At 38.9% G+C, this 16,623-nt stretch overlaps 1 protein-coding gene across 4 annotated transcripts in view; it reads right to left on the bottom strand.

Annotated features, from left to right (window-relative positions):
• KIF13B (kinesin family member 13B) overlaps positions 1-16,623 on the bottom strand; it is a 140,140-nt gene that overhangs the window by 113,262 nt on the left and 10,255 nt on the right. For all 4 annotated transcript variants that reach the window (XM_042803364.1, XM_042803366.1, XM_042803365.1 and 1 more), the window contains exon 2: positions 15,872-15,965. In XM_042803364.1, the coding sequence (XP_042659298.1) occupies positions 15,872-15,965 (94 nt within the window). The remainder of the gene's footprint in view (positions 1-15,871; positions 15,966-16,623) is intronic.

The raw sequence follows: 16,623 nt of genomic DNA, 5'->3' as shown, positions 1-16,623 counted from the left end.
CTTCTACCTAACCTGCAGTGTCTAACTGAATATATTCAAATTATAGCTTCTCCTTTCCAACATTTTATAGCTTTTTTATACTAGATGCTTTTGGAGGTATGGACTTCACTTTGCAAGCATTCATACAATACTTAGCATAAAGATCTAAGCATTTATGTCTCTGGATACTATGAGAGGCAACTGTTATAGGGCAGACTACCTTTTTTTTTGGATGCAGTTAGTCCAGTAAATACCGATATACATTAAGAAGTGTAAAATCCTCTGTAAATCATCTCTGGATTGGCTGTTCATGAAAAGGAAGCTGTTTCAATCTGTCATGTGGGGTGATGCATTTGTTACCTATGCAGGATGCAGCTGAGCGACTGTATCACCTAGAAAGCACTTCACCAACAACTGCCATTGTCAAGGATCCAAGCAGCAGTTAATGTTCAAAATGCAAAGAAAAAAGTTAAGTATTTAAAAATCCATAGTAGCTTGGAGTGTGCTGGCAAATTTTGCTACAGGTTGTAGTCACTAATGTGCTACAGATCCTCTCCAAATTACCCCAAAAGTCAGGTGTGATCTTCCACAAGTGACAAATAACTGATGAAAAAAAAATAGATAAAAACCCCTTGATTATTTAGGATCACGGAAATTACTCCAGACACACACTGGCAAGGGCAAAAACATGAGTGAGAACACAGCAGGGCAGTATGGGTTTGCAGGTGAGAGATCCGTATGAAAGGTAAACTTGGATGCCTGTTACTAATGCCCAACCCAGACAGTACCATCAGTGATATCACCATTCCAAATAGAAACATTTCAAATTCTGCTCATGAGCATCCTTAAGGTACCAATACTAAACACCTCCCAGTTAGTGATTTTTATTAGAATAGACTACATGGTATTTTCCTTGAGTGCTGCAGAAGATGACCGAGGTTTACCAGTGGGACAGTTCACTGAATTCAAGAATATATACAATGAAGAAACGAGAAACTTTATTTTTGCTCTCTAGAAATTGATGGTACATCCACATTTACTGATGAAGGAAAAAAAACACAGCTCCACCTACTCCCCATCTGAAATCTCCACCTCTTCTGAACACCAGGGTTACCTCATATGATATCCAGTATATTCAGTCTTACCCAACCTCTATTTAAGAAACAACAGGATCCACGATGAGGTTAGATGATGTCCTATCTTCAGTGCTTAGGAAGGCTGAAACCTTTGACAACCTTCAGAGCTTGTTTATACAGAAGCCAAAGCAGCCAACAGCTGAAACACAAGAAGCACTCAGCACTGAGACAAAAGCATTCATCTAGAGTTGGAATTTCTTCGGGTCCTATTCCAGCATCAACTAAGTTTTCATTTAGAAAAGAATTATTCAAGATGAACATCTGATAATTGTGATTTTTTTTTTTCATTTCTAGATGGATGTTCTGCTAAATATAATTTACCAAAAGGTAAATATAGATACGATACATATAAAAACATGTAATACATGTATAAAACACACAATATATATAAAAATATAATTTACCAAAAAGTAAAGCTCTGAAATGAGTCCAGCAGAGGCCATGGAGATGCTGGGGGGGCTGGAGCAGCTCCCCTGGGAGGCCGGGCTGAGAGAGTTGGGGGGGTTCAGCCTGGAGAAGAGAAGGCTCCGGGGAGCCCTTCGAGCGGCCTCCCAGGGCTTAAAGGGGGGACAGGAGAGGTGGGGGGGGACTCTGGGTCAGGGGGTGGGGGTAGGACAAGGGGGGACGGGTTTAAGCTGAAAGAGGGAAGATTTAGAGGAGATCTAAGGCAGAAATTGTTCCCTGTGCAGGGGGTGAGGCGCTGGCCCAGGGTGCCCAGAGCAGCTGTGGCTGCCCCCTCCCTGGAAGGGTTCAAGGCCAGGTTGGACGGGGCTGGGAGCCCCCTGGGCTGGGGGAAGGGGGCCCTGCCCGGGGCAGGGGGGTGGAACTGGGTGATCTTTAAGGTCCCTTCCAACCCAAACCAGTCTGTGATTCTATGATCTTGCCAATAACTTCTCACAGATCAAGTTACAATTAACTGTTGACATCACTACTGCCTTGAAAACGAACCCGACTCTCACTTTCAAACATATTAATTATGAATACAGTTATACAGTGACGGCTAGTATTTATATGGAGTCCCGTCAGCTTAATTACCATATCTCAGTAAGGTAGGCGTTTTCCAAGTTCTACCACTCTGAACAAGGTCACTTCAACAGCATACAAACAACTTACAATTTTATTAATGTACAGAGCTACATAAATTATCCTTGAAGATATTAAAAAAAACATCTGGACATAGTTCTGGATAACCAGCTCTAGGAGACCCTGCTTGAGCAGGTGGGTTGAACCAGATGACGTCCAGAGGTCTCTTCCAGCCTCAATCAACCTGTGACTCTCCACGTACATTACTGTGTTTAAGACTGCTGGGAGTAAGCCACTACAACATCAAAACTAAAATACTCTGGGACTTCCCTGCCTCTCAAATCTTCGAACCGGAGACAGGCAGCTGACCTCCCTGCTCCCAGCAAAACAGCCGGCACAGAACCGCAGCAACATCCTCTGGAAGGGGCTTGGTGGAATGACCTGACCTGGGAAAGTATCACCTAAAGAACCTGAACAGGGACTCAAAGCGCAGACAAGGAAAATAAAGGTATGAGGAAATGTTCGATTACAAAACTCTACAATACTCTTTGTCCAACACCGTTTCACAAGCAGCTGTACCAGGATCTCCATCGCATGATATTAGTGAGCTCTATCCGTTTCACCTTGTGTCACCTTCCCAAGTAAAACACCTTCACTAAATAACCACGAGACTGTTTACTGTCACCAGAGATTGGGTTGTGGAGGTCTATCCTATGCCCACTTCCAAAGCTTTGTCAAAGTGCTGCAGTAATTATTCAGCATGCAGGAGCGTGCTTATTCTGTATCGCTCCTACTCCTGTATTAGTGTCATGGTTCTACTAATCTGGCATCACTCTTGTATTGGGTATGCTATAAAGGACTTGTCAGTGCTCTCCCCGCAATTCGATTAAACTCTTAGCAGTAGCAAAGAAAGATATTTTAGTGGTGACAGGAAGAGATAATTACTAAGTGTGAAAGCTTTGCAGAAAGCAGTTGCACAGGCTGGAGCGAAGCAAGGATGTAAGGTCTTCGAAGCTACTGCGTATCTTTTTTGCTGCTGCGGGCAGTACAGGTACCAAGTAAGATAGCTTGCAGGCAGTAGAGATGCTTCTAAGTCTCAGCTGGTATGGATGTGGTTTCAGCAGATGAGTAAAGGAGCCAGATAATTGCTTCCTCCCAGAACCATCCCTATTTCTCTCTTTTCTGCCACAAAATTTGCATATGCTTTTTCTTTTTTTTTCTTCTTCACACTTCTGAAATGTTTATTTTTCTGCTCAGCACGTTGTAATTCTCTCTTCCTGTGGTATCATAGCTGCAAACTCTGCAAAGTCATTATTCTCTAGCTGTGTTTTCAGGAAGCAACCAGAACTATATAGGCTATCAGATGAAGGCTGGCTGGTGACAAATGCCAGTCAAAGAGCTCAGAAGAGTACAGGGGAGCCTTCATAGCAGGAAAAGACTGGACAGAAGAATAAAACAATTTATGATGTCACTTTTGATCAGTTATTCATATCAGGTATGATTTTTGTAAGCAATTACATTTTTTTACCAAGTATAAATAAAATTCAGATCATAAACATATGCAAATAATGCTTAAAAAAAATTGAGAGAGCTGGAAGTGCTCATCACTGAAGGGCTATTCAGACAAAAGCTGGGTGGATATTCTGTTTCTTCATTTCATTTACCTGTTCAGCACAGTAGAGTTACAACTGCTGAAGAACTGAACAAAATGCTGGCAGAAATCTACAAACCCTGAGGAGAAAGAAAAAAAATGGTACTGTGCTTTCCAAAAGGCTAAAAATAAAAGTAGACTCGCCTAAGAACCTCAGGCAATCCACATTAAGATGTAGGGTTTCTTTGTCACTATCACAATGTAGAGGACACGAGTTCTGGTCCCACTGAGCTATGTGACCTAAATAATTATACACCAGCACAGGAAGCTCCCTGCTTAAAAAAAAAAAAAAAAAAAAAAACCAAACAACCTAAAACAGTAAAAACAAAAACAAAAACACACAACAAACCAAACCCAAAACCTTAAAAAAAAAAAAAAAAAAAAACAAACGAACCCACACACAAAAATCCCCAAGACAACAACAAAACCAAACCAAAACCCACATTGTTCAAACAATGAAAAAACCCACCCTCCACAAACAATAAAACCCTTCTTGCACTAGATATCAACCAAAAAAATTGAAAAAATGATATATTTATTTTTGAGGCTAAAAATGGAAGAATCTGAAGTGACTGTCCTGGAGTCAGATAAGAAGTGCATGGTAGACCCCAGGCAAAACCTAAATCTCCTAATGCAGCCATTGCTCTTACCTGATGTCCATCCTTCCTCTCCCCAGATACCTTTAAAGTCCAGTCCTCTTCCTTTACACTCATTTAGCAAAAAAAAAAAAAAAAAATTAAAAAATCACTACTTAACCTGATTGCTTCTCTCCTCAAAGGAGTACTGATCAGACTATTAGGCTTTGCATTTTTGTAAGATGGTACAGGTTTATCAGAGCTTCCATGAACTTTAAAGCACTAATTAAAATGCTGTTATTTTATTTCACATACTCCCAGAGCACTGAATGCAGCACTCATACCACAGCAGTGCACAGGAAGCCAAAGTCTGTAGGATCAGACTTTGTCCTGCTCCATACCAAAAGAATGGATGAAGGCAGGAGTTATTTTAATGTAAATAGAACCAGGGGAGAACAGTATGGTGCCTCTAAAACTGCAGCATCAACACCGACAACCAATTTCGTGTGCCTTTCAGCAAGGGGGCATAAACAGCCATAGCTCCATAGCTTCTTTCCAGGAAGGACAGACATTCCAAGCCAGAGGGAAGGGTGCTGCCCATGCAAGAGCAGCAGATGCTGCTTTCCTGCAGACCTAGCTCATGGAAAACAAAAAACCCAAAAATACGTACAAGATGCTGATTGTTGATTTCTCTTCATAGGAGGAGGAGAAAAAACAGTCCTTTTCTCTCTTTCCCATTTATTGAAGTAGGTAAAATAATATCAAATATTAAAGCAAATCTTAAGGTGTTACAGCAATTGCGATTTTCCCTTCTTCCTGTAAGAACCTGAAAACAAAGATCCACAGAAACAAATTTCCTCTGCGTTCAGTAGTGTTACTTCTGACTTCAGAGAGCTGTAAGATGGTGGCAGAATCAGGCTGACCCCTTTAAATGTAAGTGTAACAGTGTCATCTTTTGAACTTTTAATTCTAAAATTACCACCACAACAAAAAAAGGACAAGCTAACTCAAACTGATGCACACAAGTAACTCCAAAAACTTTTTCAGAGTTCCTCAGGACAACGAACATAAGACCCTAAGAGGTACAAGACTTTTCCTTTTCTTCACTTTTCATCATCAGCCCATAAGTAATTTAGGAAACAAACCCTGACAGTTTTTATATTCCATTCTCCAAAACTTAAGGAGTAATATTATCTACCTATGTATTCCAGTTGACCATAAAAGTACGTGCACTACAATCACCGATAATATCATGAGGCATTTAACCACCTTCTCAGGAGAGCATCAAAGCATGTCCTGCCACAGATACTCAACTCTGAACATTCAAATTAGCTTGGGGGATACAACTACACAATCTAAAATGGCTGTGAAGAGCACTGGAGTTGTTCAGCACAAAGTTATTCTTGCTATTACTAATCAATCATGTTAGATGGCAAGAAATATCCTCTCTTGACTCTTTTTCTGATCTTATAATCATAGATTATAAGAGATCAAGATTTTGGAGTTTAATCTCAAATATCCTCAAAACAAAATTGGTAGGCATAAAAACAGTTTAAGGCAATTAAGAAGTTTAACAGACTCATGTTGTATCTACTTTATGTATATATTTAAGTTCTGTTCTTAAACTTGATATGAATTACCTGACCACATGAAATCTCACTGAAGGTGCTAGGCATTCGCTGACACTCCAAATACCTTCCAATGCTCAGGTTTTAAAAGCTGTCCTGAACTGCACCTATCACCTTCCACAGAACCCAGAGGCTCCAGCCACTGACATAATCCATCAGCCTGCAGGTGTATTATTCAACATCATTCTGACCACTAAACCCATTTTATAGTCTTACCTCATCAAGCATTATTATTTAAGAGTTAGAAAATTAAGATAGAATAATTTCACATAAGCGCTCATAGCTACAACATTTACTCAGAATACTGGAGGCAGATCTTAAGATCAAGCTTGTCCCCTTATTCTTGACCACTTCTCCCACAGTTTATGGCCACTAGGTGAGTCCCCTATTTTTCTTGATTTGATTTGTTAACAGGAAATATACTTTAAAGCCTTTAAAGTCCTCTGTTAACATGTTAGATCAACGTAGGAAACAAAAATTTCAAGCGTAAAGCTCAGCTTTCATTATCTATCCAGTGTTTTGCTCGGTTCACGCTGTCAGAATAGCACAGGGTAACTTGTTAGTGTCATTTCCTTATTTTCATACACTGAAATAGAGTTTTGACTTGATTTCTACCATTTCAAATAATTGCTACAATCAAATCAAATGTTATGCCCTTACAAATTATTTTCATAAGAGATAAACCTATACTGCAGCAAAGTCAAAAAAGCCATAGGGCTAAACTGGAAAACACTGGGTCAAATCCTAATTCCACTGAAACTAAAGTCCAGAAAAAAACTGACATTGAGCCAAACTCTGACTGACTCTTCTTAAAGGAAATTGATTTGACTGTTTTAACTTGTGGATTTAACAAGTCGAGAAAACAATTAACACATCACAGTCTCCCTGAAGCTTAAACAGCCTGATATTCTAAGCTTCAGATACAGACTAGCTTTAAAAACAAAACTGTTGACAGTTCTCTCAAAACTGCTATAGAGATTTAAATAAAAGCTATGTTCCACTCAAATATTTAACATGCTCATTCTTACAGCTTCAATATGCCACAGGGGGGGGGGTTTGGGTTTTCCTTTGTGGTTGGTTTTGGCTTGTTGGGGTTTTTTTGTTTGTTTTTTTCCTTAAAACCAAAGCAAAAAATAAAACCCAATCCAACCCACCTCCAGGACAGGACCTGGCCAGTATTGCTGACACTGCTTTGCAATGGTGTCTACAAATTACTTTCTATTTGCAGCAGAAGTCCATCGCTTAGATAACTGACAATCAGAAGCCTTTGCCAACTCCAGAGGAGTTTGCATTAAAGACAGGCTGCTTAGCAACTATCACCACCAACCTCCACACAGTCTGCAACCAGGTCAACAATGTTAAGGGTACTCCAGACCTCGCTGCTAGATTACACAATCTATTAAAAGACTTCAAATTAGTGAAGAATTAAGGTTGCAGGTTCTTTACAAATGTATTAGGTTTTAAGAAGAAAAAGTACAAGAGGTTGAGAATCCACAAAACACAAGTTCAAGGTTATAATTTGGTTCACGTGTCATGTGATCTGAAGTATTTCATAGAACCATGGAATGGGTTGGGTTGGGAGGGACCTTAATGATCATCTAGTTCCAAACCCCTGACATGGGCTGGGACACCTCCTACTACACCAGGTTGTGCAAGACCAATCCATTTCTTTATCTATTACTTTTACTTTTTCCCCTCAAATACAGTAGGTTATTACTGATTTGGTCAGATCAGCAACACGATCAAAAAAGGCTTCTTCCATGTTCAGCTAAGGAATATAAGGTGGCCAAGGATGATTCCTAGTAGTGGCATGGCTGCCCAGTTCTCATTTCAACAGGATACAGCTAATATTAAAAGTAGTTTTCACTATAATATGGGCACAGAGTTTAAGAATAACAGATAATCCTAATTGGCTATGGCTATGTTAGCCATTAAAAAGGTAGAAATAAATAGGTGTGACCCAGCTGGTGGTAAGGGAATTATCTCTACCAAAAAAAAAAAAAAAAAAAAAAAAAAAAAAATCATTAACACATTCTCACCATTTTATTTTCTTAAGCAATACAAAATAGGGTACAGGTCTTTTTAAAGCACACTGACAGACACAGGCACAGTTCAAAGTTTTGTTAACTTTTTTGTCCGTGACAAGAATTTGTGTAGCATTTCTGTCTTGAACTTTCGCTTTTACTCAAGTCAAAGCATGTGAGTTGTAGCAAATACACTTCCTCAAAAGCACAAATGGAAGTGCAGCAACCCCCTTCCCTCCTGGCAGAACTCCTACTTCTCAATTTTACATAAGATAACTTTTATATGGCAAGCATTCACCTCCTTGTGCAATATAATCCCTCACTCGTGCAACCAAAAGTCTGGAGAGGTGTCTGGGTAACCGAGCCTTGTGTGCTAGCGCTGCTGTCCTCAAGACATCGTCCCCATCCTCTGTCTGTCCTGACTCCTCTCTGATTTAAGACCTTTCTGAGACAAACGAACAGATCACCTTCAAATTATTAAGAAATAAAATTATTTTAGGTACTGCAGCAAGTCATCAGAAGTACTTAGACAATTTTTATATCAGAAGACATTTTTCAGTAAAACATAGATGACTGTCAGCTGAATGCAGTCTCACTTTAATGCACGTGTACACAGAGTGCTCAGTAATCTAGGTTTAATATAACTTCCTACAAAATAAACTCTGATAGTAGACTGAAAAAGCAATGGTTTTACAATAATTTCATTCAACCACTTAAATGACTCTGTTTCATGAGAGGCTTTTTTTTTTTTTTCCCCCTCTTCTAACTTATTTAGGCTGTTCAGTAAGCTGATCAATAAAAAGCAGCAATATATACTTGAGGGAGCTCATCAGAAACAATATTCATCTTACAGAACAAGGACATGCTTGAAGTGAGAGTTGTACACAGAGGTGCAACAGAGCCGTACAGGCAACGTCGGCAATACAGGAAAATCTCATAGCGCTGTTTTCGCAAACACCAATTTCCTGTGAGCTGTTTTGTGCCCACAAACCACCGGGATGGATGCAGAGAGGGGCAGGCTTCCCCTTCTTCTGGATGTCAGCTATCAGTCTCGGGAACACAAACACACTCTTTCCCTCCCCCCACAACTTCCTGGAACATTTCTACATTATGAAACGTTGCATAAATCTCTTTCCCTGTAAGACAAAGCTGAACTCACATCTAACCCAGAAATTTCATTCTCAGTTATTGTTTTACATATCAGCATGAACCCTTACCTGCATAGCAAGGGATTCCCCCTTAGTGCAAGGGGGTAACAGCCAACTGTGCAGTTAGTGTTGTTTCCGCGCTCACATCCCAATCTGAATTACTCCTATCCTAAACAGTTTAACACAGCAGGAATTAATACAATGCTAGGAAAGATATAGAGAAACAAAGGTGCATGCAGTGCAATTAGTTTTCACCTATCTTCAAAGACAGGAATACTTCTTCTTTTAAATTGCTTTGCTTTCAAATAGCAACCGTACCACATGATGCAAATAGTCCATCAAGCTAAATATTCAATTTCTGGCTGAGTCCAACAGCTGATACTTCTAAGTAAAATGCGTGAACAACTGGGGACACATACATCAAACACTGCTCAGGGTGAGGCAGCCCTTCAGGCAGTTTTCACCTTTTATCAGGCAGGATCCTGGTGTATTTTCAAGAAAATGTGTGCGTTTTTCCATGATTATATACTAGTAATTGCCTCTCACTGTTTTCTTGGGTCAAGGAGTTCTGCAGATTAATTCCATATATAGGATTTTGCCTTCACACATTTTCCTCATTTTCTGATTATGCACATTCTTTCCTAAGGTAGAAAAAAAGTGAAGTGTGCACCCCTATGTGCTCCTGCCATCATATATTATTTTTAAAAGTCAAAGTCTTCCTGGTTACTCCTACCAGTCATCTTTTCCAGTTCATATTTATACACACATACAAGAACGCCTATATAATCACGTCAGCATTTCCTCTCTGGGCACCTTAACTGTGTGCATGCTGTTCTGGAAGATATGAGACAAATCGATTAATTGTGCAAAAATTGTAAGATACTATAACGTAGATAAACAGGATCATGATATTTTCAACTTTTGCGAAACCTTCCTTTAACTGGGATTTTTGCCTACCATTCCACATGCATCACACATTTTAGTGAATTGTACAAGTAACATACATACTTCTTCATGTCACAAACAGATTATTTATTTATAATTGGTTAGTGCAAGTTTTTCACTGGTTAATTTACATTTTCCTCAGCCGACACACTCCCTATTTATAATTTTTGAAAAAGAAATCCATTTATGTGTAAGTTTTACCACCTCACTATTCAGGCATTTCCCATGTAGTCAGCTTCACTAAGATTAGCATTTTCCATTTTTATCAAGAGAGCACAAGATCTGTAATACTCCACACAGCAAGAGCTGGTAAGTCGTAACTTATTTTCAGCTTTTTTTTAAGGAAAGTTCTCGAGTCACACAAGAGTCACATGCACACACATCGCAGCCAGATGAAAACCAGCTTCACCTGTGCTCTGTGCAGACCAAATACTGTATAACTGCTAAGGCTGTGCCAAGCTGAAGCTTATCCTGCCTCTCACACACCCGCGCTGCCTCCGCATCAGGCAGCACCATCACAAGATTTTCTGGCTGAGAGCAGGCAGAGAGAGCTTGTGTGAGCTTGCACAAACACCATATTCTAGTTTTTAGTAACTGAGCAAAGAATAGGTGAGAACAGAATCTGATAAGCCTGTATTTAGTTCTAAATACACTTTCTGAGCTTGGCAAAAGCTCTGGGCACTTTACCTATTATTTAACACAGTATCTAGGCATTTTGTAAACTTTCAAGTTAAAGTAGAAGAATACAAAGCTTGGCTCAATAAATACATTTTAATTCCCAGGATCACAGCAGTAGTGTTTTTTAATTAGTAAGCCCTTCCAATTCTTCTATTTTTTTTTCTTTTAATTTAGAAATTGCATGTGTTTGTTGCCATTTATTCACTTCATACTTAACACTTCAAAATGAGTGAACTAACTTTGCTTAGTTAAGACTCCAGTAATTGTTTTCCAGTACCATTTTTTCAATAGCTAAATCTTTGACAGTATTCTGTCTAGGTCTTAATCTTCACTTCTTCTTCAAAAGGATTAAAAGGTTCTTCAGTTTTACAAGAAGAAAAAAACTGCAGTCCAAAGACAAACTATGAAAAGTTTTAACACACTAGGCTGTTTATTTCAACCCAACTGCTGCCTAAACTCAATCATTCATCTGAAATCAGCAGTTTATTACCTCCTTACTGTATAAGTAGAATTTTTTTTTAAACTGTTCTTCTGCACTAAATTCTGTCAGTATTCATTTTATTCTCTCAACAATCTTTAAATTCATTATGGAAGAATTTTCTCTTTGGGAATATTATTAGTAGTTGCCATGACAAGATAAGCATCATTTACCTACAGCTCTGAAAGGTGACCATGTTTTAATTACAAGGGAAGTAATCCAAAATTATTTCTCCCCACCACCTTTTTCAGGGCTGTCATTTGCCTCAGAAAGAAAATGGGACTTTGAATGATAGAAGAATCTTATAAAAGTATTCATTTATAAGTAAAATATACTTGGGCTGCATCCAGTTCCTCATCAAAGCCGGAATCAAGCTCAGATGTTGCAAGGCTACAAAAATCCTTAAGTCGATAACAGTACGCCCCTTCTCAGTTTCCAAAACTCCTTAGAAAACAATCAAATTGAGTTTAAGTACCACGACTTCGTGAGGAAAAAGGCTGTCTGTGTGGATACACAGAAGTAAATGGGTTTAAATCCAGGAATAGATACCTTAAAAGCAAGCCACTTCTTTAAAGTATTTATAAAAGGTACTCCATTATTGCAATATTTATTACAAAGCACTAATTATAAAGATACTACAGTAGCTGAAAAGGAGAAAGCCAGCCTGGTTTAACACACTTGTCAGCTTCAGATAGCTGCACTCATTCCTTGGAATAGTTTTTACCCTGTGCCAGTCTTTGGAATCTCTCTGTTCTGCAAAACAAGAGGGAAAGCATCTATAAACCACAAATTGTGACAAAAGTACACAGAAGTCAGCACTCCTTTCATTTTTATGTATATTCTCTTAACAGAAAAAAAGGCTTAAAGGTGGTTTGTTGGGCAGATTTAATAAATACTCTGTTTTACAAATATCACGTCTCATTCATAGGCCTGTGCCAGATTAATACAAGCTCAGAAATCGGTTGTGTATCAGTTACACATCAATTGCAGTTATTTCTGCAGTATATAATAAAACTCCTCTATCTGACCTGTCAAAAATAATAACTGTTTAAGTCTTTTTAATAGGTCTTGTTTGGGAAATATAAAATGACAACACAAGCATATTGATAGTAAAAAAAAAAAGCTATAAAGGAACCTAGAGTAATTAGAGTCTATTTGGAGGTTTTCCAAAAAATGAATTCCTATAAACATTCCAGTTGTTGCCTAGGACTTACCTATTCACTTCAATCAAAATGAGTTCACACCCTCTTCCAAGCCCTAGTCACCAAGTAATAAAGCTGTGAGTAATCTTTGCAGCACACAGTAAATCCCATGTTGATAAAAAAACTTTAGCCTTGACCTTTGCAACAGAGAGAACAGACAACTACATCAGGCAAACAAAAAAGTTGACAAGTCATGCTAATAACACTGTTCACTTACAGCAAACCCCTTGAGGTTCACACATCCTTGAGGGGGGAGATTCTGATTTAAATAGGTCATTTTAGAAAATTTGTGACAAAACTCAAGGCTCTGCAGCAAACAATTTTGTTAAAGCAACTAAAGAAAAGGTTGATCATTTCCACGCAGTATAATTTTCATTTTAATACAACAAACCACCATTCAACCAAACCCACCCCCCAACATCCCAAGGTTAGTATCAAAGCCTACCAGCCTGGAGGTCATCCAAAAGGATTTTTAAATCGATCTTTTGTATGTGATCAGATTACCGAAACCTGCACAGCACTATCAAGGATTGCTCAATAAACTGCTGCATTTCTCTGTCTCAGGAAAGGTCATTTCTTGGTTAAGGAATAACTGACAGGAAGATGCTAGATTTTTGAAGTCATATGAAAAGAGACTTTCTTTTCTGAGAGCAAGTGTTTTTACATGCATTTATTAATCTTCAAGTATCTAGAGAAATGTGTAAACAATATATTCAGTTTGCATATGCAGAAGAAAGTGAGGTCAATCAGTTATTACCTGGATTTTCCAAACATTCCTTAATTTTTAATGCAAAATTTGAAACAGCTAGAGATGCTTTTTTTCTTACGACCTGAAAAATGTTTCAGGGGCAATTACATCAACACGATTTGCTATGTCTGAAAATCAGGTCCCACACACCTCAAGTTGGGTGTCTGTCAAAATATGAAATACATAGAGTGGACATTTCTGATTTTTTCTGTACATATTCATTCCTAGGTCCCAGTGGAAATCAGAAGGCTAAATGAGTGTATCATGTAAGAACTCCAAAGCCTGCTTCTCCTCTTTAACACAGAGACAACTGAAAACACTAAGTCAGATATTTGCCATTTTAACTGACCTGACTGGCAGAGGTTTTTTGCAGATGGACAGACACATTATGTAGATCTGTGGCCTGCAAGGACCACCCTGGGGAAACAGGACAAATCGCGTAACTGTGACACTGGCTAATTCACCCATTAAAATATTTATTTACACCTACCCATCTCCCAGACTTGGTTTCTACCAGAGGAGATGGAAGCAGGAAAACATCCATATTTCCAAAAGTCATCGGTTGTTTTTCCAAATGTCACTCCCTGCCAGAGCACAGCTGAGTCATGACAAGTGGAGATGTGACAGCACAGATTTCTGTTTCTAAAATTCTTTTCACAGTTCCTAAACTGACCCTGGCGTCTTAATGAAAAATGCAGGAAAGCATTTGAAATGGAAAGCTTTTCAAACTTACCCTGCTTCGCAAGCATCTAAAGAGTGTATTTACAATATTATTTACTTTTCTCTGTTTAATTAAAAGCACTCTAGGTTTGCCAGAAATCCTTCAGCTCACTTTAGACACTAGACAAGTCTGAAATCAAAATGAATGATTTTATAGCACAAGGCAAAGTTGTTGACAGTGGATTTGGAAAAAGAAGCACAACCCGAGCATAAATTAACCCCCAAACTTAGAAAAATCATAGCTAAAACTAACCTTTTCCTTTAGCTGATATTTAAGATTCCTCTGATCAAGCTGCAGAAGCCAAGACAATTTAGTGGCAGCCTCTCTCAATGGTATGACATGCTAGGTAGCACCCTGTTCCAAATCCTCACTACTGCAACCATGGTTTTGAGATATGTTGTCTCACTGTTTGCCGGCAAACCTTTGGCGCAGTTAATGGGCCTCCACTTTTCCCTCTTCTATTAAATCACCCCATATAAATTTACTGTGCTTCCTGCTTGGATTAGCAATGGGTATTTGTGAAAATGCAAATGAAGTATTCTTCAGTCTGGCACGCTGGTTTCTCACACTAGGCTCACCATCTTGTCTGGGAAGTCAACGTAATTGCTAACCAATTCCTCCCTTGCCAGGGGGCATGATTTGCATGATGTATTCTCTCATGGCTGCAGCATGAACATTTTTTAAACATATATTAGGGAGTATAAACTGTGCAGCATTGGATTGGTTGCCATGTTTTAGAGAAGCTATGAATAACATTCTTAATACAGCTCTGGCTGACTAGGCTTCTGAGAATCTCAATCTCCTGCCATTTTTAGCTGGTTTAAAGGCTCAAATCAACATAGGTATTTGGCAGCTAAACAATACACATGTTTCTGGAGGAGGCAGATATTGATATAAACAAACACACCCCAGCTCACACAGCCAGTTTGATTTTAAGTAACTTATTAAAGCTCCAATCCCACAGTCTGCAATAAGTCTTTCAGCTGATGACAACTGAAAGTACCTATTGCACTCAATGACCTCTTTCCTTTTCCATTTACTACCATTCGGGTTTGAGAAGTTTAAATTATCAGCAATCAGGTAAAGAATATGTCTACTGACCACTGACATACAGTTCAGCTTTACATTAAAAAGCTGTATATCGCATTTAAACAAAGCTCTTTTGTGTTTAACTGAATTTTTCTTATTTCTGTCACCCTTAAGACCACTTCTTTTTTTTTTTTTTTCCCCAGAACAGATCATGACTGACTGTAGATGGTCAGTAATGGGTTTTACGTTTTCCTGCACCCCTGCTATTTTGTTCATGCATACATTTTTTCATTTCCTCTGCTTGCAAGCAAGCAGTAAATTAAGTCGTCACAACCTTAACCCTATCAATTACTGTGAAACTGAAAAGTCCTGTAATAGTTTTAACAAATGGTTGCCAGTTCCAGCATAAATTGGTCCCTACCCTTAGCTGCCTTCCTAAGTATTTCTGACGCATGTAATGCACCACTGTCAAGACACACCTAGAGCTACACCTCTCCAGAATGTTTCCATTCCATTTCTTACACTATGAATACAAGCTCATTATGAGAAAGTAATTGTGAAAATTAATTTAATTCCAAAATGACAAACTGTTCCCTGCTCAAATTATTTTGCAGATTTAAACTTCTGTTCCATACCAGCATACGAGAATAAATTAAACAGTTCACAGGCCCATTAATTCCTAACTCACTGTTTAGAACAGGAGGCAAATGTAGTAAGCACCAGGTTTTCAAAGCATCTTCCCAGCATGGTAAAATCAGCCTTATTTTACAGATGATAGCAATTACATTGCAGAAAGAATATATATTATTTTTTAAACTGAAAGCCCTCTATCAAGGCCTACATTTCCTAGTTGTTACCCTCATATTTAATTTATGAAACCTGACCTTCCTAATTCAAAAATCTTACCTGGCATCTCCTTTTGAAAGGTTGGTGTTTACAGGATGAAGAATAACCTTGTTTGCATCCACATCCACCACACATTTTGTATGCAGATCAAGCTCTATAAAGAAATGAGAAAGTGTCAAGTGCTGCTCCTAAAGCACTAGGATTATATACACCATTACTTCCTCCAGACACCAAATTTATTCATGCAGTCTGACAGCCACCCATCAGCTAGAGAATAGAAACAGGCCTATTGCCAAATTCCTCTTCTAGAGATATTCTGATGGGATGGATCCTGTCCAGCTTTAAAGCATGCACTCTTTTCAAAACAAGAAAGCGCACTTAGGTTTTACTGAAGGACAATCAGCATATACAAGGCAGTATGAAATTTCTTCTGGGGAAAGAACCATTAGGCATGGTACCACTCTGACAGCTCTTCTTATTCCTCTCTCAATGCCTCACGCTCGGAGGGAAAGCTGCCCCTACCATCTGCAGTGCATTTTCCCCGGCCACTGTTGTGATACTGCAGCATGCCATGCCAGCTGTCAGTCCTGGGGCACCTGCTTGGAGAAATCTGAGTGCCATCAAAAATAATTTAGGTGTGAGCATGTAAAAAAGGGCTTATCCTTCCCCACAGGCTCCCAGTCAGCTGGAAAGCCCAGCTCTTCCAAACGACGCTGAGCAATGGGACCTACGCTGTGAGTAATAAGGATATTTGGAATGTATGAGAATTCGCAGCCATAGAGGCGGGGAAAACAAAATAAAAGCTTCAGATA

The sequence above is a fragment of the Tyto alba genome, unplaced genomic scaffold, assembly GCF_018691265.1.
Source record: "Tyto alba isolate M040663 unplaced genomic scaffold, T.alba_DEE_v4.0 Super-Scaffold_40, whole genome shotgun sequence".
NCBI lineage: Eukaryota > Metazoa > Chordata > Aves > Strigiformes > Tytonidae > Tyto > Tyto alba.
The sequence above is the reverse complement of the archived record's forward strand: the minus strand, read 5'-3'. Positions and strand labels throughout refer to the sequence as shown.